The sequence below is a fragment of the Argentina silus genome (genome assembly GCF_951799395.1).
Source record: "Argentina silus genome assembly, chromosome: 22".
Classification (NCBI taxonomy): domain Eukaryota; kingdom Metazoa; phylum Chordata; class Actinopteri; order Argentiniformes; family Argentinidae; genus Argentina; species Argentina silus.
This window is the reverse complement of record NC_139676.1, coordinates 266,396-289,917: the sequence shown is the minus strand read 5'-3', so window position 1 is coordinate 289,917 and position 23,522 is coordinate 266,396. Positions and strand designations below refer to the sequence as shown.

General features: G+C 46.7%; 4 protein-coding genes across 5 annotated transcripts in view; all 4 read right to left on the bottom strand.

The window, feature by feature from the left end:
- Positions 1 to 3,680, bottom strand: part of cdc37 (cell division cycle 37 homolog) — a 4,975-nt gene extending 1,295 nt beyond the window's left edge. Inside the window, 8 exon segments of the mRNA XM_083694103.1 lie at positions 256 to 296; positions 299 to 407; positions 409 to 438; positions 564 to 686; positions 801 to 916; positions 1,381 to 1,486; positions 1,953 to 2,252; positions 3,399 to 3,680. Of these exon segments, the coding sequence (XP_083550229.1) occupies positions 256 to 296; positions 299 to 407; positions 409 to 438; positions 564 to 686; positions 801 to 916; positions 1,381 to 1,486; positions 1,953 to 2,252; positions 3,399 to 3,506 (933 nt within the window). The 5' untranslated portion in view covers positions 3,507 to 3,680.
- A 567-nt stretch (positions 3,681 to 4,247) lies between these two features.
- Positions 4,248 to 8,497, bottom strand: LOC310821849 (vascular cell adhesion protein 1-like). 2 transcript variants are annotated; one of them, XM_083694105.1, is made up of 6 exons: positions 8,300 to 8,497; positions 7,213 to 7,464; positions 6,631 to 6,975; positions 6,202 to 6,456; positions 5,299 to 5,450; positions 4,248 to 5,209 (listed from the first exon to the last, which is right to left on the bottom strand). In XM_083694105.1, the coding sequence occupies exons 1-6, from the start codon at positions 8,370 to 8,372 to the stop codon at positions 5,198 to 5,200; spliced, it is 1,089 nt and encodes a 362-aa protein (XP_083550231.1). In that variant the 5' UTR covers positions 8,373 to 8,497; the 3' UTR covers positions 4,248 to 5,197. The 2 variants fall into 2 exon arrangements, with proteins under 2 accessions (XP_083550231.1, XP_083550230.1); XM_083694104.1 differs by having other exon boundaries at positions 4,248 to 5,450.
- A 4,032-nt stretch (positions 8,498 to 12,529) lies between these two features.
- LOC310821844 (uncharacterized protein) lies at positions 12,530 to 16,416 on the bottom strand. The gene is made up of 4 exons (XM_083694099.1): positions 15,780 to 16,416; positions 15,347 to 15,391; positions 14,565 to 14,666; positions 12,530 to 14,138 (listed from the first exon to the last, which is right to left on the bottom strand). The coding sequence occupies exons 1-4, from the start codon at positions 15,898 to 15,900 to the stop codon at positions 12,925 to 12,927; spliced, it is 1,482 nt and encodes a 493-aa protein (XP_083550225.1). The 5' UTR covers positions 15,901 to 16,416; the 3' UTR covers positions 12,530 to 12,924.
- An 800-nt stretch (positions 16,417 to 17,216) lies between these two features.
- On the bottom strand, positions 17,217 to 22,483 carry LOC310821839 (uncharacterized protein). The gene is made up of 6 exons (XM_083694092.1): positions 22,398 to 22,483; positions 21,892 to 22,138; positions 21,688 to 21,777; positions 21,413 to 21,547; positions 20,634 to 20,849; positions 17,217 to 19,868 (listed from the first exon to the last, which is right to left on the bottom strand). Exons 2-6 carry the CDS (start codon positions 22,091 to 22,093, stop codon positions 18,712 to 18,714), a joined length of 1,800 nt encoding a protein of 599 aa, XP_083550218.1. The 5' UTR covers positions 22,094 to 22,138; positions 22,398 to 22,483; the 3' UTR covers positions 17,217 to 18,711.
- Between the last annotated feature and the right edge of the window lie 1,039 nt (positions 22,484 to 23,522).

Sequence of the window (23,522 nt, the reverse complement as noted above, 5' to 3'; positions counted from 1 at the left end):
ATCGTTAAGTGTCAAGGTTGAAGGTGACCGTTACCACAGCCAGAGACTGGGGACTATTATGGGCTGGGGTTGGTGACTATTACCTTATGTTTGTTGTATGTTTACCATGAGTATGTGTGTGTGTGTGTGTGTGTGTTTACCATGAGTATGTGTGTGTGTGTGTGTGTTTACCATGAGTATGTGTGTGTGTGTGTGTTTACCATGAGTATGTGTGTGTGTGTGTGTATTTACCATGAGTATGTGTGTGTGTGTTACCTCTGGCAGGGACTCGTAGACCTCTACAGGGTCCAGGCCCCCGGCCCCAGCCTCTTCTGCCTCTCCTCCTCCTCGTACTCCCTCAGGGCCTTCTCCATGCGGATCCTGGCTCTGCCGCGCACACGCTCCTTAAACGACTCCAGCTCGTCGTTTGAACGCGTCCTGGTACTGCTGGTCCGCAGTCTGAGGAACACACACACACACACACAATGCTAAATGCTAACTAAATGCCATAAATGTAAATGTAAATGCATTACAGTTTAACACACCCACACCCATAACACACCCACCCATAGACCCACACACACCTTTATCTTGGCGAAGAACTGTCGGAAGCAGCCTCGGGGGTCAATCTTCAGGCTCTTGGCCAGCTCCAGGATGAACTGCATCACTATGGTCTGGTGGGCCACCTGCTCCATCAACGCATGTTTCTACAAGACAAGAGACATCAGGTTAACACACACACACACACACACACTTTCTCTCTCTCACACACACACACACACACACACACACAGTAGGAGGCCATAGCAGTGTGTTCCCACCTCCTCCACCTCCAGGTCGATGCACATGATGACCAGGTAGTTGGCCGTCTCCTCACACACCAGGTGAGAGTTGTCAGACAGGTACTTCTGACTGTCGTCCCAGCGCCGCAACATGCCTGTCTCACACACACACACACACACACACACACACACACACACACACACACACACAGTAAAGTATCAAAGAGACCGTCACTGAAGGGAGAGACATCAATTCCGCCCCCCTTCTTGAGATGATCACAAACACCGCCGCCAAGCCTGCTATGATGGGCAGGAGGTCAACTACAGGGAAGGAGAGAGGGAGGGCGGGGGAGAGGGAGGGCGGGGGAGAGGAGGAGGGTGGGTGGGGGAGAGGGAGGGCGGGGGAGAGGAGGAGGGTGGGTGGGGGAGAGGGAGGGCGGGGGAGAGGGAGGGCGGGGGAGAGGGAGGGCGGGGGAGAGGGAGGGTGGGTGGGGGAGAGGGAGGAGAGAGGGGGAGAGGGAGGAGAGAGGGAGGGCGGGGGAGAGGGAGGGCGGGGGAGAGGGTGGACAGGAGAGAGGAGGAGGGTGGAGACATAGAGAGAATGGAAATTCAAACTCACCAAAATGTTTGATCTGTTTCTCATTTTTCTCCACAAAGGTCTTGTGCTTCTCCTCCTTCTCATCCTCAGTCTCCTCCGTCCCCTCGGGCTTAATGTTGAGCACACTCTGAAAGAAAGAAAGAAAGGAAAGAGAGAGAGAGAGAGCATGGTCCATGGTCATTCTCACTAATTCATACTGCTGTCTAAAACCCTCTTTGCCGAAGGTATGATGTATCTCATCTTGTTAAAACTCTCTCTTCTGAGAGTGTGGTACATCTCACTTCACTTAAGAATTTTTGCTAAGGGTGTGGTACATCTCATTAAATTAAACCATCTTTGCTGAGGGTGTGGGATAGCTCACCTTGCTGATACCCATTGCTGGGGTTGTGGCGCTTCATTAAAGGGATGGTTCAGCCTATTTCCATGTTTAGGTGAAATATCATGTTTCCCAGGTTCTCTGTTATCTACGTTGCTACTTTGTTTGAAGTTTGAGTATGAGGTACAAGGACAACTCAGGATGGGATGATATTTCACCTAAACAGGCTGAACCATCCCTTTAAAACCCTCTTTGCTGAGGGTGTGGTGTATCTCACCTTGCTGAAACCCTCTTTGCTGAGGGTGTCCACGTTCCAGGGCATCTTCTTCTCTTCTCTCCGGTATTCCTCCAGCTTCTTCTCCCACGAGCGCTCCTCCTTTTTCAGCTTCTTCTCCTCCGCCTGGGCCTTGCTAAGCTCAGTCTTCCTCTTCTCCTCCCCCTCTCCCTCCTTCTTTCCCCCCGCCTCTAGCTCCTTCACACGTTTCTGTGCCTCCTCCACACGCTTCTTGCTCTCGGCAAGACTCTTCTCCATCTCAGCCCCTTTCTGCTCAAACGCCTCCATACGATCCACACGAGCCTGGGGGTGGGGGGGGGGGGGGGGGGGGTGGGGGGGGGGAGAGAAAGGGAGGATGGAGTAATGAGAGAAAGAGCGAGTGAGTAGGAGAAAGGGAGGCAGACAGTAGAGAGAGGGTGAGGGGGAGAGGGAGGGAGGACGGAAGTAGACAGTATTGGGGGGGGGGGGATTAGTAACAGTAAGAATAGGGGGGGGAGAGAGGGAGGGAGTGATATTATTATTAAGAAAAAAGGGGTACGTCATATGACAGGATGAGGACGTATAGAGAGAGGAGACAAGAGAGGAGACAAGAGAGGAGACAAGAGAGGAGACAAGAGAGCGGAGAGGAGAGGAGACAAGAGAGCGGAGAGGAGAGGAGACAAGAGAGAGGAGAGGAGAGGTAGGCGATGGGGCGAAGTTGGAGATAGAGGGTAGTTGGAGATAGAGGGTAGTTGGAGATAGAGGGTAGTTGGGGAGGAGGGTAGTTGGAGAGGAGGGTAGTTGGGGAGGAGGGTAGTTGGAGACAGAGGGTAGTTGGGGAGGAGGGTAGTTGGGGAGGAGGGTAGTTAGAGATAGAGGGTAGTTGGGGAGGAGGGTAGTTGGGGAGGAGGGTAGTTGGAGAGGAGGGTAGTTGGAGACAGAGGGTAGTTGGAGAGGAGGGTAGTTGGAGACAGAGGGTAGTTGGAGACAGAGGGTAGTTGGGGAGGAGGGTAGTTGGATAAACAGACGGGGGAAGCAACAGTAAACGAGGGAACACTGAGCACAGCTGAAGATTACAGACTACACCAGTAACGGTGGTCAAGCTTAAGCTGCAGAGCCGCAAATCCAAGCTAGTAGTTTGGAATAATAGTATTAACGGTTAGCCTCGTTCAGTTGGTTAGCTAGCTAGGCCCGCTGGCTGAGCTAACCCTTCTATTACTGTCAGTGATGAGAGCTGGGTCCATATGTGCTGGGTTAGGGTTATTCATACCTGATGTCTCCACCTGAACAGGCTGGGTGTGTCGATGTTGGGTTAGGGTTAGGGTTAGGGTTATGTCATACCTGATGTCTCCACCTGAACAGGCTGGGTGTGTCGATGTTGGGTTAGGGTTAGGGTTATGTCATACCTGATGTCTCCACCTGAACAGGCTGGGTGTGTCGATGTTGGGTTAGGGTTAGGGTTATTCATACCTGATGTCTCCACCTGAACAGGCTGGGTGTGTCGATGTTGGGGTGGGTTTCGTCTTCATCATCTGACACCTCGATGTGGTCCCATACGCTGTAGTCAATGGTGGTCATCTCTGCAGCCCGTCGAAAACGCCGTCCAAATATAAAGGCTGAGAGCGTGGAGAACAGAAACGTTGTGCTTTAATGAGGCTTTTTTCAGTACAGTCTGAGCTGGAGAAACGGATAGTAGACGACTCTCCTCGGTGAGAAAACTCGAGTCTTTTCTGGAAATCTCTGTTGCTTCCGTTTGGGAGTATGACGTGCAATGAATGCGTCGGCACTGGCTTTTGGGTCATCAAGAAGCGCAGACTGGTTTCTCCAAAGAGTGTGAAGTCTGAGACTGAGAGCTGCTCAAACCAGCCTCTAACCAGCCTCTAACCAGTCACAATAAATCCATCAATAATTGCGTAGTTTCTTTACAGCGAATTTCTTATGATTGGATGACCAGCCAAGGAGTTTTGAAGTTGAGGCTGCTGTATTTGGCAATTAGTTTGGCAACGAGGACGAAAACTAGCATAGTTCAGCTAGCCAGCTAATTTACTGTACCGCGCATGTGCGGTGTGAACTCTTCTAATATAAAGCTGTTTTTGACAAAGATAACAATTTGTCAAATAATAAATACGTGGATGTATATTGTATATAAGAGTTCAGTTTTTTTTTTTTTTTTTTTTTTTTTTTTACATTTATGGCATTTAGCAGACGCCTTTATCCAAAGCGACTTACAACAAATACATTTGTTTAAGTAAGTGAATCATCTATCCAACAGTCATAAGATAAAGTAATCAATGCTCAGACCAGGGGCCATAGGCAGTCATAATGCTAGAAGAAGATTTTTTTTTTATTAGCAGGAGAGAAACTTGTACAGGGGGGTAGTGGGGGTGAAGAGGTCTTTCACTTTCAAAGTGTATAAATCGCCACTGATACAATGCTTCTGGCCAAACCTTTGAAATTTGAAGCTGGACAAAAGCGTCTGCTGAATGTCAAAAATGTAAATGTAAATGTAAGCCCAAGGAGAAGAGCACGGGGGCGCTTAGCGGCGTAGCACACTACTGCGCTTCCCACGTAATCGCAAGGTTCCTGGTTCGATTCCGACTCTCGATCTATCTTGCATGTCATCCCTCCTCTCTCTCTCCCATCCTTCCTGTCTATCCCAATAAAGCAGAAATGCCCTAAAAACTTATTTAAAAAAGAAGAGCATGGCTTTAGATTTCCAGGATTTTAAAGCTTACAGTGTGAGTAAAGTATCAGTCGAAACAGTATCTGATAATGCAATACATAAACAAATTGACTATTAACCATTCTAACAACTAATTGTGCTCATACAGAAGTTGGACCCAAGTATATACTTCGCTATTTCCAACACATTTTGTTTTGTATCTAGTCTAATATTGTGTAAGTCTCTGCTTTAGCCACTAGGCGGCGCTCCAAGAACACAAAAACATAAAATTACTTGAATTAATTTCACTTGTGACCATCAAATTTACATCACAGCTTCAAACACACATACACATTAATATGAGCTCTGTTATAACCATCCTTTAATTATTAATGAAAGTAATTAGAAATTAATTAGGATTAGCTTTTGAAAAATAGCAAATGTGCACACACACACACACACACACACACACACACACACACACACACACACACACACACACACACACACACACACACACACACACACACTACAGGGTACAAACAAACAAGTGAACAAATGTAACTCCATTCTCAGTAGTCTCATGAAAGTCCTTCAATTCCCGATCCTATATCAGTCCCTGGGGAAAGAAGACAGTGCAATCCTTAAAAAAAAGTCACTTTGTGTTGTCTACACGTTGGATTGGTCCATGCTGTTTGGTTGCGCCACCTGTTTGTTTTTGCGGACGGGGAGGATGTCCTTCAGCTGGTAGTGCCCCATGCGGGTGTGTTTGTAGTAGGTGCAGTAGATGAAACAGGCAACCACCATCAAGATGACCACAAACACCGCCGCCAAGCCTGCTATGATGGGCAGGAGGTCAACTACAGGGAAGGAGAGAGGGAGGGCGGGGGAGAGGGAGGGCGGGGGAGAGGGAGGGCGGGGGAGAGGGAGGGCGGGAGAGAGGGAGGGCGGGGGAGAGGAGGAGGGTGGGTGGGGGAGAGGGAGGAGAGAGGGTGGGTGGGGAGGAGAGGAGGAGAGAGGGTCGGTGGGGGAGAGAGGAGGTGGATATGTAATATTGTATCTGATAAAACACTGTAGAATAAAGTTGGGACGCAGCCCTTTAGTGCTGAAATCCCTGAGGTAAGTGGCAGAAAATATCCCTTAATTACCACAACGTCAGAGTAAACACTGGGCACCGCAGTGCCACCTGAGATAACACCTGAGATAATACCTGAGATAACACCTGAGATAATACCTGAGATCATACCTGAGATGACACCTGAGATCATACCTGAGATAACACCTGAGATAATACCTGAGATGATACCTGAGATAACACCTGAGATAATACCTGAGATGATACCTGAGATAACACCTGAGATCATACCTGAGATAACACCTGAGATCATACCTGAGATAATACCTGAGATAACACCTGAGATAATACCTGAGATGATACCTGAGATAACACCTGAGATAACACCTGAGATCATACCTGAGATCATACCTGAGATAATACCTGAGATGATACCTGAGATAATACCTGAGATAACACCTGAGATCATACCTGAGATCATACCTGAGATAACACCTGAGATAATACCTGTCTCTGATGTATGAAGATCATCTCACCTTTGACCTCCACCCTCACTGTCATGGTGTCGTTTCCCACTTCGTTGCTGGCCACACAGGTGTACTCTCCCCCCTGGGCTGTCACAATGTGGGGGAGGGTGAGCTTCTCTCCAGTGGTGTTAGTGGCTGAAGCGGTCGGCGGTATCAACCAATGGTATGAAGGGGGGGGGTTCCCCGTTGCTCTGCAGGTGAGTTCCAGCGTGTCGCCCTCTGTGATACTGACAGAGCTCATTTTAGTTCCTATAGTAGGCTTATCTGATGAAGAGAGAGAGAGAGAGAGAGAGAGAGAGAGAGAGAGAGAGAGAGAGGTTAGTGTGAAGGCAAAATAAAATAAAAGTGGAGGAGATGAACAGAGGGTCAAAGAAAAAAAGTAAAAATGAGACGGCAGAGACAACATCAATCAACGCACAGAGACGAAGATGTACTCACAGTACACAGTGGAGTTGAGGCGACCTGACCTCTCTACAGGAGGGGGTTGAGGTCCTTCTGGTCCCAGTTCCATTGTGGCTTCACACCAGTATTGGTCCCCATCATTTTCTATAAGGGCGGTGATGTTCTGGGAGAAGGCCACATCCAGGGGTGTTTTGGTAGACCTGTCTTGTGTTTTTGTGCTGAAAATCCTCTCTGTTTTCTGTTTCCTCTCTCTGTAAAAGGCCACGTTGAGGCTCCAAACAGGAGCGATGTTCTGGACCTGACACTGCAGCTCGTACTGATGACCCGCAGCCATCGGCCCAGAGTGGTTTATATAGCTGATGGACACACTGTCTGGATGCTCTGTGGATGGACACACACGCACGCATGCACGCACACACACACACATACACACACACACAGATGAATCTTGTCACTCAGAAAGTAGGGTTAGGGTTATTTTCAGGTCATTTCTTAGTCACTAATAAGCTTCAAAGCTGTGAAAATATGAGCATATAAATATTGACATCTATAGTATATAAGTCCAAACACACTGGGTGAGACAAGACTCTGACAGTGTAAGAGGGAGAGGCCACTCACTGTACAAGGTGAGGTCCAGGGAGCTGTTCTTCTGGACATCCATGCCGTTCAGTTCAGTGTTTGTAAAGCACGTAGGAGCTATCTCCCAGTCCGTCAGGTTGTCCACCTCCCAGGTGAGAAACTGGACCCCATCTATCCCCCCCCCACCCACTGTGGCTTCCCATCCCATAAATGTGCTGTTAGTCGTGGAGCAGTTGGCTGAGGCTCGGTCTCCGTACTTCACCACCAGCCTGGAGGGACTGACCACTGGATCTGAGTGATGAAGGCCAAGGGGATACAAGAATCATGATCATGGATCGTATGAGTTTGTATGGATCTAGTCTAACTGGTAAAAACATATACACTCAGCGAGCACTTTATTACAACACTATACTAATACTGGGTAATACTCCCTTTATTACACCTTTATTACAACACTATATTAACACTGGGTAATACTCCCTTTATTAGGAACACTATACTAATACTGGGTAAGGCCTCCCTTTGCTCTCAAGACAACCTCAATTCTTAGTGGCATTGATTCCACAAGATGTATTTCACTCACGTTTTCCCTGCTTTAACACAACTCACTCATAGGGGCCTCTGTTCCAACACTATTTTACCAACGTTCTCCCTACTGTAATACAACTTGCGCAGGCCCTGTTCAAATAGTTTTAAAAAAAATTTCTTGCTGCAACCACTGACTTTTAGGATTCATGATGACTGGATAGAGGTAAGGTTGCTGTCATGTTGCTTCCACCATTCCATGCCGTAAGGTCAAGGAAGTGATGAGAGGATGACAGGATTCATGTCCAATACATTCGAAGGATACACAAAGGTATTCAAACGTTGGCCCATAGTATTCAAGGCAACCAGAATCTGGATTTTTTTAAACAAATCCAGCCATTTCAGAATAACTATAATGGTCTGTACTGAAATAAATATACGAAAAAAAATAAGCAATCTGAAAGTGAAATCCAGGACCGGAGTCCAGGACAGGAGACACGAATCCTCTGCCTCTCTCTCGCACCTCACTGTACAACCGCCAAGAAAAAGACCAGCCTTTGAAAACAGACAAATGTAGCTCTCTGGCAGGCGTCAGACTTACCGGTTGAAGCTCTTAGAAGACGCGGCATTATTAAAACACAGAAGAACATGTGATGGAGATGTATCGTTCCCATTGTTGCCGGTGGTGAAGGCTTCTTTTGTCTAACGGTGCAGGGTACTCAGCTCGAGAGGCGGTAAGTGTGCTCCGATGATACAGCGTCTCTTTCAGTTGACCCGTTGAAAGTGAAAGTACGGAGAGCTGGAAACCCCCCAGCCCCCGCCCCCGCCCCCCCCCCCCCCCCCCAATAGCCCCTGCGTCCCGTCCCGTCACACACTCTCGGGGGTGATGCAGCTCAGTGTCATTAGTTTGGAATTTCCAAAGAGGTCATTTCTCGTGACTGATGATGTCGCAGAGGAAACATCTGCGTTGTCACGCGCATTTCAATGGTAGTGATATGTGTGTGTGTGGGTGTGTGTGTGTGTGTGTGTGTGTGTGTGTGTGTGTGTGTGTGTGTGCTGGAGGTTAAGTCAGCTCATATGACGTTGGGTGACAGTGGTTACTCGTGTCTCTCAATCACTGTTGTTTAGGTCACGTCACCATGGTAACAATCATGTCTCCATCTTGTCCTGATGGCGAGGGAACTGAAGAGAGGAAGCAAAACCTCGCAACAGGAAACTGATCATATCTGACAAAAGGCAGGCCCCAATGCTGTGGCCACCCCCTACACACACTCATGAACACACACACACACAAACACACACACGCACACACACACACACACACACACACACACACACACACACACACACACACACACACACACACACACACACACACACACACACACACACACATTCCGGAACCTTCAGGGTTTATTCATTCTCTGCTTCCTCCTCTTCCTGGAATCCCACCACTCCTATAGAGTTACTGGAGCTTATATAAGGTCAGCTCAACCTCGCCACTCTCCGTCTGAATTCTGAGGAGCTCCCCCCTGCCCCGGTCTTTCTCCTGCTGGTACATGTTTTCCCAAAGGAAGGGAGTACTCCTTATCAGAGGGGAAATAGTTGAGATGTTTCCACACAAGCGAGTACAACACCAAGACCAGTGGATGTTTACAGAGCAGCCACACCCACACACACAAACCTGACACTAGTGTTGTTTCACCATTAGCCTGATATGTGGTTTTGGATGCCACTGAGAGCATATTTCAACTAAATCATTATACACCGTTGGAAAACTGCCAACACAGATGCACAAAATATGACAGAATATGCTAACAGCCATTATGATAGACTGGCGTGACTAGAAAGCTAGTATAGGGTAGAAGTCTTCCTTGACCAGGCCGTTTGGAGCTTCTGAGCTCACCACTGCTTTCTTTCCTTTTAATAATATTCCAAACTGTTGATTTCGGTAGGTTAAAGGTTTTGTTTCTGATTGATTTATTCCGATTTTTCATCCATCGCACTACCTACCAACCCTAACAAGAACACACCTAACGAAACCAGAAACACCTGTCAAACCAATTGTCCCAATACTTTTGGGTACCCTAAAATAGGGGAACTATGCATAAAAAGTGTTGTAATTTCTGAATGGTGAAACCAATATCTACACATATACCATGAAATAAAAGCTGAGAATCTCAGCTTTAACCTCACAGTCATTGATAATTGATTTAAAATACAAACGTTTGGAGAGTAGAGCCAAAAGAAGAAAAACTGCTTCACTGTCCCATTACTTACACACTGTCCCATTACTTACACAGGGCACCATTACTTACATACCGTCCCATTACTTACACACTGTCCCATTACTTACATACTGTCCCATTACTTACACAGGGCACCATTACTTACATACCGTCCCATTACTTACACACTGTCCCATTACTTACATACTGTCCCATTACTTACATACCGTCCCATTACTTACACACTGTCCCATTACTTACATACTGTCCCATTACTTACACAGGGCACCATTACTTACATACCGTCCCATTACTTACACACTGTCCCATTACTTACGCACTGTCCCATTACTTACACACTGTCCCATTACTTACGCACTGTCCCATTACTTACATACTGTCCCATTACTTACATACCGTCCCATTACTTACATACCGTCCCATTACTTACATACTGTCCCATTACTTACACACTGTCCCATTACTTACACACTGTCCCATTACTTACATACTGTCCCATTACTTACACAGGGCACCATTACTTACATACCGTCCCATTACTTACACACTGTCCCATTACTTACACACTGTCCCATTACTTACATACCGTCCCATTACTTACACACTGTCCCATTACTTACATACTGTCCCATTACTTACACAGGGCACCATTACTTACATACCGTCCCATTACTTACACACTGTCCCATTACTTACATACTGTCCCATTACTTACATACCGTCCCATTACTTACACACTGTCCCATTACTTACATACTGTCCCATTACTTACACAGGGCACCATTACTTACACACTGTCCCATTACTTACGCACTGTCCCATTACTTACACACTGTCCCATTACTTACGCACTGTCCCATTACTTACATACTGTCCCATTACTTACATACCGTCCCATTACTTACACACTGTCCCATTACTTACGCACTGTCCCATTACTTACATACTGTCCCATTACTTACATACCGTCCCATTACTTACATACCGTCCCATTACTTACACACTGTCCCATTACTTACGCACTGTCCCATTACTTACGCACTGTCCCATTACTTACATACCGTCCCATTACTTACATACCGTCCCATTACTTACACACTGTCCCATTACTTACGCACTGTCCCATTACTTACATACTGTCCCATTACTAACGCACTGTCCCATTACTTACACAGGGCACCTCTCAGTCTCTCAGTTGTAATAACGACATGTAAGCACACGCACACACACACACACACACGCACGCACGCACGCACGCACGCACACACACACACACATGCACACACACACCCATTACCAGGCACTGCATTTCCCAGTGGTTTGTTGTTTTTATATTCCTCTTCCTGGCAGGAAGTTAGGAAGCCACTTCCTTCCACTATGGAAGCCTCCAGAGAGATTCCGCCTTTTCCAGAGTCAGTTTTACCTGCAGCAACAGTCAGACAATGAGGGACTGTCTGCTGTGTTGACTGATAGCAGATTACACAAACTGACACTCAAGAAAGTCTCCCCTCGCTCAGAGTGTCTTAGTCAAGCCTGTAAACACACAGTGAATTTACCTCAGGCACTATGGGTATTTTTTCCTTCCTTCTTGTCCTATACAATCTGGTATCTCTCACACAAGAAACCTACTGGATAATGAAGACACACTACCGCAAAATGGCTTCCTCTCCGCACCACCTTTCTCTCCTCAAGAAGACCACTGGCTGGTAGAATAACAGACTGGACAGGTGTGTTACTGGACAGGTGTACTTCTGGACAGGTGTGTTACTGGACAGGTGTGTTACTGGACAGGTGTACTTCTGGACAGGTGTGTTACTGGACAGGTGTACTTCTGGACAGGTGTGTTACTGGACAGGTGTGTTACTGGACAGGTGTACTTCTGGACAGGTGTGTTACTGGACAGGTGTGTTACTGGACAGGTGTGTTACTGGACAGGTGTGTTACTGGACAGGTGTACTTCTGGACAGGTGTGTTACTGGACAGGTGTACTTCTGGACAGGTGTACTTCTGGACAGGTGTACTACACTATGTTGCTCTCTGCTGTCAAAATCATAATCAAGCAGCAGAGACGACGATATTAGTAACACAGTCAGTCAGTTCAGTAGTAACAACATGTATGTTCTGTAGTAACATGTATGTTCTGGAGTAACATGTATGTTCTGTAGTAACATGTATGTTCTGTGTTGGTTGAGAGCAGAATGTGCCTGTAGGCTCAGACCTGAGATCAGCTGATCCTCCTCTAATCCTCTCAAACATTAGAGAGGAGACACTAAACTGACCTGAGATCAGCATCTTTGGTCAACCCTCATCCAACAAGAGGAACTTGACTTGTTGCACTGTGGATGGGGCAATGGCGCCACCTAATGGCACGACATGCTGTTGTCAGGCTTCAGAATGAGGTATTTGTATTGTTGTGGCTTCAACATAATTGCCCCCTTTAACAAAATACATACAGACCCACACCACACTGCATCCCAAATTCTGAAGACCTTCCTGAAAAACCTGTTCATCACATGGAAAGAGAACCCTGAACCCTGAACCCTGAACATCTATGGAAAACATCCGATGTAAATAAAAGATAATAGTATTTATTAAAACTGTGTTCACTGATAGTACAAAAAGAGACAGAGGACTATGTTTACAAGGCAACATAACGCAGTACTGTGGCACTGATCAATATCAGATCAGTTTAAATAGTGATGTCTAGGTTACATGCAATGTTTTTATATTGAGTTCACCAATGTCATGTTCATATTCTTGTTCATATATTTCATCCTTCCATGTTCATATGTTTCATAATTATATTTCACACTTTGTAAGCTTGAAATGATTGTGAATATGAATCATATTTGGCAAACCGGGAACCTACACAAGCTCTGTTAAACGGCGTGAGCTGTCAGGATTATCAACGATATTTCCAATGCCACTTTGCCTGGGCACATCCTCAGCGACCTTTATTTTGACATTTCAAGGACTTTTATTTTGACACAGCCTGCTCCTCCACGGTAGCGGAGGATATTGTCTCCCTCAGGTGGCATTCCTGATGTCTCTTCAGTTGCCCCGACGCTGTGAAACCTTTCCCACACACGCTACAGAGATAGGGCCTCTCTCCTGTATGTGTCCGCATGTGTAACTTCAAACTCCCCGGTGTGGTGAATCCCTTATCGCAGACTGTACATGGATAGGGCCGCTCTTTCGTGTGCGTGATCTGGTGAACCTTCAAGTTGCCGGACTGGGCGAAGCTACTCCCGCATATGGCGCAGACGAACGGCTTCTCCCCCGTGTGCGTCCGCTGGTGGCTCTTCAAGTCGCCGGCTCGCAGGAAAGTCCTCCCGCAGTACGAGCAGCAGAAGGGTTTCTCCCCCGTGTGCGTCCGCTGGTGCGTCCGGAGGTTCCCCAGCTCGGTGAAGCTCTTGCCGCAGTCGCAGATGTGGTAGTTCTTCTGCCCCGTGTGTAACAGTTTGTGCTTCTTCATGTCGTGGGCTCGGGAGAAGCACTTGCCGCAGTCGGGACACTGGTGCGGTTTCTCCTTGGTGTGGGTCTGGATGTGGGTCTTGAGGTTGCCGCGCATGGCGAACGCCTTGTCGCAGTAAGGGCAGTGGTGCAGGTTCTCCCCTTTGTGGATCATCTGATGACATTTGAGCGACTTGAAGTAGGAGAAACTTTTGCCGCAGTCGACGCAGTGGTACGGCTTCTCCTGGCTGTGGGTCTGCTGGTGGTCCTTGTAGTGGGCTAGCCGGGAGAAGCTCTTCTTGCACTGGGTGCACTGGTACGGCTTCTCCCCCGTGTGAATGCGCTGGTGGATCTTGAGGTTTCCTTGTGCGGTGAAACCTTTGCCGCACTCTGAACACTGGAAAGGCTTCTCTCCCGTGTGGGTCATCTGGTGTTTCTTGAGGCCTCCCAGGCCGGTGAAGGCCTTGCCGCACAGATGGCAAACGTGGGAGATCCTCTCGCCCGTGTGGATCGTCGTGTGCCTTTTCAAGTCGTCGGACCGTGAGAAACATTTCCCGCAGCCGGAGCACTGGTGGGGCTTCTCGCCCGTGTGCGTCTGCGCATGTCTCTTCAGGCTCCCGACCGTCGCGAAAGTCTTGCCGCATTGGGAGCAGGGGTGGGGCTTCTCCGCTGCACTTTGGGCGTTCTGCTCCTGTTCAGCCTCCCCTACGCTGTCTGTGTCAGAGGTGGCGCCCCCTCCTGTTTAAACGACAACATAACAGGTGAAATACTCTCAGTCAACTCAAGTCTGGTTTATTTGTCATTACATTGAATACAAGTAAACAATGCAACGAAATACTCCGTGTGTGTGTGTGGGGGGGGGGGTGGTGGAGCTATAGTCCGTGGGGGGTTGGGGGGTGGGGGGGGTGGAGGTATACTCCGTGGGGGGGTTGGGGGGTTGGGGGGGGGGTGGAGGTATAGTTTTGTAGCAGCAATAAGGGAATAAAGTATAGATAAAAGGGACTGCATGTCTTTTTGTGATTGAATACTGTGATGCATACGTCATTATTACCCAGATATTGAACATTACTTAACGAAAGGTACTCAGCATACTGTATGTGGCTATCTGATCCTGAACCACTGGACCCCCCTATTCTCCATCTGGGGTTACTGTTGTGCTCTCACCTGATTTGGTCGGATCCCCATCTCCCTCCTCCTCCTCCTCCTCCTCCTCCTCCTCCTCCTCCTCCTCCTCCTCCTCTACATTCCTTGTAATCATAGTGCGTCCTGTTGAAATAAAAATTCTTCAAAATACTGGAGCAGACCTCTAAATCCAACAGAACAGATGGTCGATACAGGAGTGTACAACAGAACAGCTGCTAGGTTGAATGTAGCCTCACACTCACCGGCCACTTTATTAGGTACACCTGTTCAACTGCTCGTTAACGCAAATATCTAATGGTGTGGGGGATATTTTCGTGGCACACTTTGGGCCCCTTAGTACCAATTGAGCATCGTTTAAACGCCACAGCCTACCTGAGTATTGTTGCTGACCATGTCCATCCCTTTATGACCACAGTGTACCCATCTTCTGATGGCTACTTCCAGCAGGATAACGTGCCATGTCACAAAGCTCACATCATCTCAAACTGGTTTCTTGAACATGACAATGAGTTCACTGTACTCCAATGGCCTCCACAGTCACCAGATCTCAATCCAATAGAGCACCTTTGGAATGGGAGATCCGCATCATGGATGTGCAGCCGACAAATCTGCAGCAACTGCGTGATGCTATCATGTCAATATGGACCAAAATCTCTGAGGAATGTTTCCAGCACCTTGTTGAATCTATGCCACAAAGAATTAAGGCAGTTCTGATGGCAAAAGGGGGTCCAACCCGGTACTAGCAAGGTGTACCTAATGAAGTGGTTGGTAAATGTATACCATGTCACGATTACTGTGTTTACCTGGTTTAACCAACTCTCCATCATCTTCTTTCACAACTTTAAGCCCTGTTGAAATATATATATATTTAGATATAATTCTGGGGAACAGACATCTTAAGTACATCCTGTGATTCAAGTCAGGTCGACCATATGTACAGTACCAGTCAAAAGTTTGGAAACACCTTCTCATTCAATGTTTTTTTTATTTTATTTTTTTATTATTATTTTCTACACTGTAGATTATTATTGAAGACATCAAAACTATGAAGGAACACATATGGAATTATGTAGTAAACAAAAAAGTGTTAAACAAACCAGAATATGTTTTATATTTTAGATTATTCAAAGTAGCCACCTTTTGCTTTGATGACAGCTTTGCGCACTCTTGGCAAGTTTGTGTCCAAACTTTTGACTGGTACTGTATGCCCACGCTGAACCCGACACCTGAACTTACCTGTTTCAACCATGTCGTTGTCTTCATCCTCCTCCTCATCATCACCACCATCACCACCATCTTTGACAATCACATTGAGTTCCAGTGTTTGACCTCTGCCCTCCTGTTTCACTGACAGCATCTTTGAACTCTGCTTTGTGCCTCTTGATTCTGGAAGACCACAGCCAGAACCAGTGGACCTGGTGGACCTCAACTATAAAGAGGATTTATGTGTTCAATCTATTCAGAAATGTTTATATATGGGGACAAATCTGACTTGGCTGGGCTGAGTACACTTTAATATTTGAAATATATAGCCTATTCATATTTTCTTTAGCTTTCTTGAATGGAAGAAGGATAGCTACGTAGCTGCAGCATATGCTAAGGCCGAATGTGGCACATTATAACCACTAATGTATCGATGCATCCATGTTGGTGGTTATAATTTGTTGGGGTAATTCCTGTGCATTGGTGCTGTAGCCTAGTGGAGGCTAAAACAGCTGGACTAGCGCCTGGAGCACAGTGATGGCGCCACGGCTAACAAGTGTCTCATCATTAACAACAGCCGATCGTTAATGGTCCTCTCACGCATGTTTCAGTGTCTGGCTGTGTCTGGTCACTCGGACATTTCGACTCCTACTCGCCAGTTAGCTACATTACCTGTTATCGTTAGTTTTTCTCTTTGACGGGGGAGGAGGGTGGGAGGGTGGGAGACCACCGACGACAGGCAGGACTGTAAACTTCCGCCTGCATGCGGAACGCGAAAGGGCTTCACGACCGTAACGAATGCGCACCGGTATGCGCAGTGATTGGTTGCTCTCTCTCTCCCCTCTCCCCTCTTTCTCTCTCTCCCTCTCTCCCCTCTCTTTCTCTCTCTCCCTCTTTCTCTCTCCCCCCCTCTCTCTCTCCCCTCTCTTTCTCTCTCCCCCTCTCCCTCTCTTTCTCTCCCCCCCCCCCCCTTCTCTCTCTCTCCCTCATCATAATCTCACACTAATATTGAATAATCTCGTAATCTAGTTGTGTGCAAGTGGTCAATATTAAAGAGGCAATCTGGGATTGGTACATCTATTTTTGAACTTTTAAATTAATGGTATACGGCCATTGATTCTTGAATAATATAACTTAATATGACATAAATGTCTCATGAGCTTAGTTCAACTGTTTTACTCCATCAGAACCCAGTTTTACTCCATTGTTTGTAAATAATGCAATTGTAAACAAACACTGTATAGCCTCAAAACATGACTCAAACTATCATTTTGATGGGCTATCACAGTCCTTGCGTCCGTAGCTCCGTCTATGAGTTTGAAAGTGGTTACATTTCTCCAGCCACGTCTCTCAAATGTATACCAAAATAAAGTGGCAGAGAAATCACTTTTTGATTTAGTTGTTGTTTGAATCCCTGATTGCCCCTTCAAATTGACCCGAACACCGACTGTGACTAGGTATTATGCATGAAAGATTTAATCACATTCATGTGCAAAAAAACATTCACATATTTTAATTTCACACGTCTCAGAATGGGACACTTCGATTGCATTTATTGTCATTACATGCCTATGACACCGTATGACATCATATCATTACTGTCATTCGGTAATCGGCTCCAGTGGGGTGAGACAGAAAGAAAGCCTACAACATTCAGAGTTCTCTAAAGTTATCCGGCCTCAGCTAACGGTGAAGTTCGAGGTCAGGATAATTCAGTTCCAGAGAGGCTGATTCGGAGTGATTCGCTTAATCACACCCGAGTCCAGTTAACTTGGTCACGTGACGCACTGACAGGCAGAGGAGGTCCGTTGTTGCTGCAACAAGGAGCCAAATCAGCGACAGGTTTTCATCACAACCAATATCACCGCCTGCCGCTCATATTAGCCCTACGTGCGTGTGTGTGTGTGTGTGTGTGTGTGTGTGTGTCCTATGACCCCTAAAATGAGCTGAATCGTTGATAACAAAAAAAAAAGAAAAGACATTTGTCATTTGATGTTATGTTCCATTCATTATGTTCTCATCTCATCATACATTTTACAAGACTTTGCGTTTGGTAATGTTTGATTTTGTAAAGATTTGATTAAATATGTTAACACATTAAAATGTAATATTTTATTATTTAGCCAACAAACACGGTGCCTTCGGAGAGTATTCAGACCCCTTCACTTTTTCCACATTTTGTTGTGTTAAAGACTCAATTTAATTATTATTATATTAATTCCAAAATGACATGAACTATTATCCTTGCATTAAGATGGACTCAATTCAACTTATTGAGTGATTTGTTGATGACATTTTTGCATTTCAGCTAAGTGAGAGAGAGAGAGAGAGAGAGAGAGAGAGAGAGACCTTTTTCTAAAGTAAGTTTTATCTGATCTGGTCTGAATACCTTCCGAAGGCACTGGAACTGTGGTCTAGTAGTAATTGGAGAAAGTATGTCATGTAAAGATGTCCTGTTTGATATCACTGTTTCCAACACGCTTTGCAATCTGAACTATTACATTTATCAATTTTATCCACATGTGCTTTTTATTCTTCAAGTGGTTCGATATAGTAATGTCTTGATTGATGTGGATCTTGCAGAAAATCCTTGCAGAAAGGAGGGAATCTGATTTGATTGGACGAGAGCATGTGAATTTAGCCGGCTTTTCCTTGGGCGCCCGTTTTGAAGCAGAACATTCAGAGTTGATTTGAGATCTGGCTAAAGTTAGGCTCGCTGACGCATAAATCCCACTTTCTAGAGTCTTTCTGGAGCCTCCAGCTGTTCCTGCCACGGCTCACAAATAGGACACACAAACCAATGAACCAATGAAACGACACAGAACCTTCAGTCATGACTAGCGGGAGCCAAACTGTACATTTTGACCACAATTATGACCTCACAACCTGAGGCCAACTATGTCAATTATGACCTCACAACCAGAGGCCAACTATGTCAATTATGACCTCACAACCTGAGGCCCTACTATGTCAATGCGAACAGAGAGGGACAGTCTTTCCCGTGGCGCTCCTGGTGTCTCTTAAGTTGCTTTGGCGTGGTGAAGCCTTCCCCGCACACGCTGCAGAGGAACGGCCTCTCTCCCGTGTGAAGCCGTGTGTGTACCTTCAGACTCCCCGGCGTGGTGAACCCCTTGTCACAGACCGTGCAGGGGTAGGGCCTCTCCTTCGTGTGAGTGATCTGGTGAACTTTCAAATTCCCGGACTGGGCGAAACTGGCGCCGCAGACGGCGCAGATGTAAGGCTTCTCTCCGGTGTGCGTCCTCTGGTGGCTCTGCAGGTCCCCGGCCCGAACGAACGACCTTCCGCAGAACGAGCAGCCGAACGGCCTCTCTCCGGAGTGCGTGCGCAGGTGGTTCTTCAGAACGCTCGCTTTCACGAACGACCGGCCGCAGTCCGAACACCGGAACGGCTTCTCCCCCGTGTGCGTCCGCCGGTGGGCCCGGAGGCTCTCCTGCTCGGTGAAACTCTTGCCGCACTCGCAGAGGTGAAAGGTCACCAGGCCCGGGTGGATGAGCATGTGTCTCTTCAGGTCGTACGCCTGGTAGAAGCATTTGCCGCACTCGGAGCACTGGTGCGGCTTCTCCTTCGTGTGGATCAGCAAGTGGGACTTGAGGTTCCCTCTGATGCTGAAGCCCCGCCCACAGTAGGAGCAGTGATGCAGGTTCTCCCCGGAGTGGATCATCTGATGGCGCCTCAGGGTGACGTCGTAGGAGAAGCTCTTCCCGCAGTCGTCGCAGCGGTACGGCTTCTCCTTCCTGTGGGTCTGCCGGTGGTCTTTGTAGTCCACTAGCCGGACGAAGCTCTTCTCGCACTTGTTGCACTGGTAAGGCTTCTCTCCCGTGTGGGCGCGCTGGTGTTTCCTGAGGGCGCGCGGCCCGGTGAACGACTCCCCGCACAGGTCGCAGATGAGGGTGATCTTCTCGCCGGTGTGAACGGTCATGTGTCTTTTCAGGTCGTCGGGACGCAAGAAACACTTGGCGCAGACCGAGCACCGGTGGGGTTTCTCGCCGGTGTGGATCTGCAGGTGCCGATTCAAGCGTCCCAGGGTGGCGAACCTCTTGCCGCACTGAGAGCAGGCGTGCGGCTTCTCTGCGCTGTCCGTGTCAGAGTTGGCGCCCCCACCTGTTTCAATGAGTGCATTACAGGGGTTAGACACTGGAAGACAAATACAACATCAAGGACAACACGTATGGCTAGAATTGTGTGTGTGTGTGTGTGTGTGGGGGGGGGTTGGGGAATAATAATTATATATATTATAATTATAATTATATATATATATATATATATATATATATATATATATATATATATATATATATACTAAACACTACTTTAAGGGTGATTAAATTAAATGTTGAACACCTCTTTGATGATTCAATACGGCTTGAAGTATTCAGTTAGGAGAAACAACATCAGAGATGAATACATCACACTGGCAAGGCTTCCTTCCTGTCTGTATGATCAAACGACTCCCTCACAGGTGGCTGGGTTAGGGTTAGGGTTAGGGTTAGGGTTCCTTCCTGTCTGTCTGTATGATCAAATGACTCCCTCACAGGTGGCTGGGTTAGGGTTAGGGTTAGGGTTCCTTCCTGTCTGTATGATGAAACGACTCCCTCACAGGGGGCTGGGTTAGGGTTAGGGTTAGGGTTAGGCTTCCTTCCTGTCTGTATGATGAAACGACTCCCTCACAGGGGGCTGGGTTAGGGTTAGGGTTCCTTCCTGTCTGTCTGTCTGTCTGATGAAACGACTCCCTCACAGGGGGCTGGGTTAGGGTTAGGGTTAGGGTTTGGGTTAGGGTTAGGGTTAGGGTTAGGGTTAGGCTTCCTTCCTGTCTGTCTGTATGATGAAACGACTCCCTCACAGGTGGCTCAGGTGGGTGACTCTCACCTGTGTGGATCGTCAGGTGTCTTTTCAAGTCATAGGACCGCAAGAACGACTTTCCACAGACGGAGCACCGGTGCGGTTTGTCGCCGGTGTGAGTCCTCGCGTGGTTGTTCAGCCGCCCCCTGGTGGGGAACCTCTTGTTGCACTGAGAGCAGCAGTGAGGACGCTGCTCTCTCTCAGAATCCCCCGCGCTGTCTGTGTCAGAGTCGGCCCCCCCTTCTGATTTAAATCAAAATCAAATGTTATTGGTCAAGTGCTTCACCTACAGCCGTAAGTGATGTAGTGAAATGCTTTATGAGTCCAGCTCCTTGTACAACAACAGTCAATAAATGAATAAATCAACAATAAGGTAGTAATAAAGCAATAAGGTGGTAATAAAGCAATAAGGTGGTAATAAAGCAATAAGGTGGTAATAAGGTAGTAATAAAGCAATAAGGTGGTAATAAGGTAGTAATAAAGCAATAAGTAATTATAAAGCAATGACAGTGGTAGTGCAAAGGGTGCAGTGCAGTAGCAATTACTGTTTTTACAGTGGTAGGTAACTGACATTGATTTACAGTAATTTACAACAAACATTTAATGAATGTAGTGCAAAATGTGTCTGATGAGCGATTCAATGAGAACATTTAAAACCGGTAGGCCTACAAAAAGGAACACCAACTGCAAGTACATGTCTTGTGTTATGATACATATTCTGCATACAACAACATCACTCATAGTTATCAAAAACTACTTTCACTCAGATATTCACTATAGTGCTGTTGCACCACCTGGTCTTTTACCTGGGTTAGCGTCCTCTCCACCTCCCTCTTCTTCATCTTCATCTTCTCCTTCCTCCTCCTCCTCCTCCTCATCATCATCATCATCATCATCCTCTTCCTCCATCTCCTCCTTAATTTCTCTTTTAATAACGAGTTCTGTTAAAATGCAGATTTAAAAGATTAAGAACGATATTAATCCAAAATGTTAGATCATACTTTTACCAGTAACATCTCAAACTATAAAACAATGGGTATCCCTTCAAGTGATAAACAAAAAAGGCTACTAGTGTAATTACCTGGGTTGACAAAATCCCCATCTTCCTCACCCTCGTCGTTCTCATCCTCCTCCTCTTCCTCCATATCGACTTTCACAACTTTAAGCCCTGCTACAGATCAAACGATATACATTTTACAACAATGAAATCCCAAACACAATGAATACCTATGTTACAGGGTTGAATGCAGCATAACACTGGCCCCAAGCCCACACCTTCATTTACCTGATTCAACCACACTGTTATCTTCTTCTTCCTCCTCCTCTTCCTCCTCCTCATCATCATCTTTGTCAACCCCTTTGAGTTCCAGTCTTTGACTGTTGTCCTCCAGCTTTACTGACAGCATCTCTGGACACTGCTGTGAGCTTTTCTGCGCTGGAACATCACAGCCAAAGCCCAGGGAGTCAGCGGACCTGGTCCCAGACATGGTAGGTAGACCACACGGTGGCAAAACAAAAGAAAAAAGAAAACCCTGAATCAATAAATGAACAAATACACAATTAGAAGTGGCTAGCCATTTTAAAATGTGATTACATGCTGCAAAAAAAATAGTTTAAAAAAAAATACAAACAGGACCCTAATCCCTATTCATGCAAACTATCAAAGAGCTGGCCTACAATGCTACATCACCTTAGCACGGCACTGCAAGCCCTTACGTGTGCAGGGGACCGGGTCAAGTTAGGCGTAGTGTTTTAACTTTGAAGCGATCCTATCCAGTCGGGTATACTGACCTAGTAACCCCAGCCAGGTAGCTGATGCTACGACCGAGCCTGACCCACCCCGCAGGCACCGTCCGCAGGCACCGTCCGCAGGCACCGCTGCCAAGCACCAGCAAACGGGACAATCGCCAATATCTAGATACCGTAGTTATGATTCCGCGTCTGGCTGTATGTCTGATGCAGTCCTATTCAAACATGTTGGATTACCTGGAATCAGCTTTCTTCACCTGGTTGACAGGGAGGAGGACGGTCCACGATCAAAGACAGCGACACAACTGTAAACTTCCGCCAAAGTGGAATGCGGAAGTGTTCATGACCATCAAACATGCGCAACCCCCTGTCTCTCTCTCTCTCCCTCTCTCTCTCTCTCTCTCTCTGTCTCTCTCTCTCTCTCTTTCTCTCTCTGTCTCTCTCTCTCTTTCTCTCTCTGTCTCTCTCTCTCCCTCTCTCTCTCTCTCTCTGTCTCTCTCTCTCTCTCTTTCTCTCTCTCTCTCTCTCTGTCTCTCTCTCTCTCTCTCTTTCTCTCTCTGTCTCTCTCTCTCTCTCTCTCTCTATCTCTCTCTCTGTCTCTCTCTCTCTGTCTGTCTCTCTCTGTCTCTCTCTCTCCCTCTCTCTCTCTCCCTCTCTCTCTCTCTGTCTCTCTCTCTCTCTCCCTCTCTCTCTCTCTCTCTCTCTCTCTCTCTCCCTCTCTCTCTCCCTCTCTCTCTCTCTCTCTCTCTCTCTCCCTCTCTCTCTCTCTCTCTCTGTCTCTCTCTCTCTTTCTCTCTCTCTCTGTCTCTCTCTCTCTGAAAAATATCATCGATTCTACGAAAAGATACATTTATTTCGTAAAATACAGATTGACCAGTACAAAATATACCTGTGTCACACAGCATAGAATGCACCTGAATATGCCTGGGTTCAGAGAGTCCACAGACTCTGATTCGGTTTTACTACACAATTTAATGCAAGCAATTATTCTACCCAGCACGTAGCTATTCTCCTCGGTTTCTTGGTTATAATAGGATATGTCTGTTGATCAGTTTAACCATGTTAGAGAGGAAACAGACAAGCTTTTATGACTGAAAGATATTGACACTGATTGACATAACTTTGTATAATCTTATAACTTTGTATAATCTTTGTAATATCTTCTCT

What these genes read in the sequence shown, in the direction of transcription:
- LOC310821849 (XM_083694104.1), bottom strand. Translation starts at nt 8,372, where the DNA reads ATGGGAACGATACATCTCCATCACATGTTCTTCTGTGTTTTAATAATG. An exon ending in CCTGGACCTCACCTTGTACA is followed by an intron (nt 6,976 to 7,212) that starts GTGAGTGGCCTC and finishes GTCCATCCACAG; the next exon opens with AGCATCCAGACAGTGTGTCC. An exon ending in CCTCAACTCCACTGTGTACT is followed by an intron (nt 6,457 to 6,630) that starts GTGAGTACATCT and finishes TCTCTTCATCAG; the next exon opens with ATAAGCCTACTATAGGAACT.
- LOC310821844 (XM_083694099.1), bottom strand. Translation starts at nt 15,900, where the DNA reads ATGCTGTCAGTGAAACAGGAGGGCAGAGGTCAAACACTGGAACTCAAT. An exon ending in CAACGACATGGTTGAAACAG is followed by an intron (nt 15,392 to 15,779) that starts GTAAGTTCAGGT and finishes ATATTTCAACAG; the next exon opens with GGCTTAAAGTTGTGAAAGAA. An exon ending in TGGAGAGTTGGTTAAACCAG is followed by an intron (nt 14,667 to 15,346) that starts GTAAACACAGTA and finishes TTATTTCAACAG; the next exon opens with GACGCACTATGATTACAAGG.
- LOC310821839 (XM_083694092.1), bottom strand. Translation starts at nt 22,093, where the DNA reads ATGTCTGGGACCAGGTCCGCTGACTCCCTGGGCTTTGGCTGTGATGTT. An exon ending in TAACAGTGTGGTTGAATCAG is followed by an intron (nt 21,778 to 21,891) that starts GTAAATGAAGGT and finishes TTTGATCTGTAG; the next exon opens with CAGGGCTTAAAGTTGTGAAA. An exon ending in TGGAGAGGACGCTAACCCAG is followed by an intron (nt 20,850 to 21,412) that starts GTAAAAGACCAG and finishes GATTTAAATCAG; the next exon opens with AAGGGGGGGCCGACTCTGAC.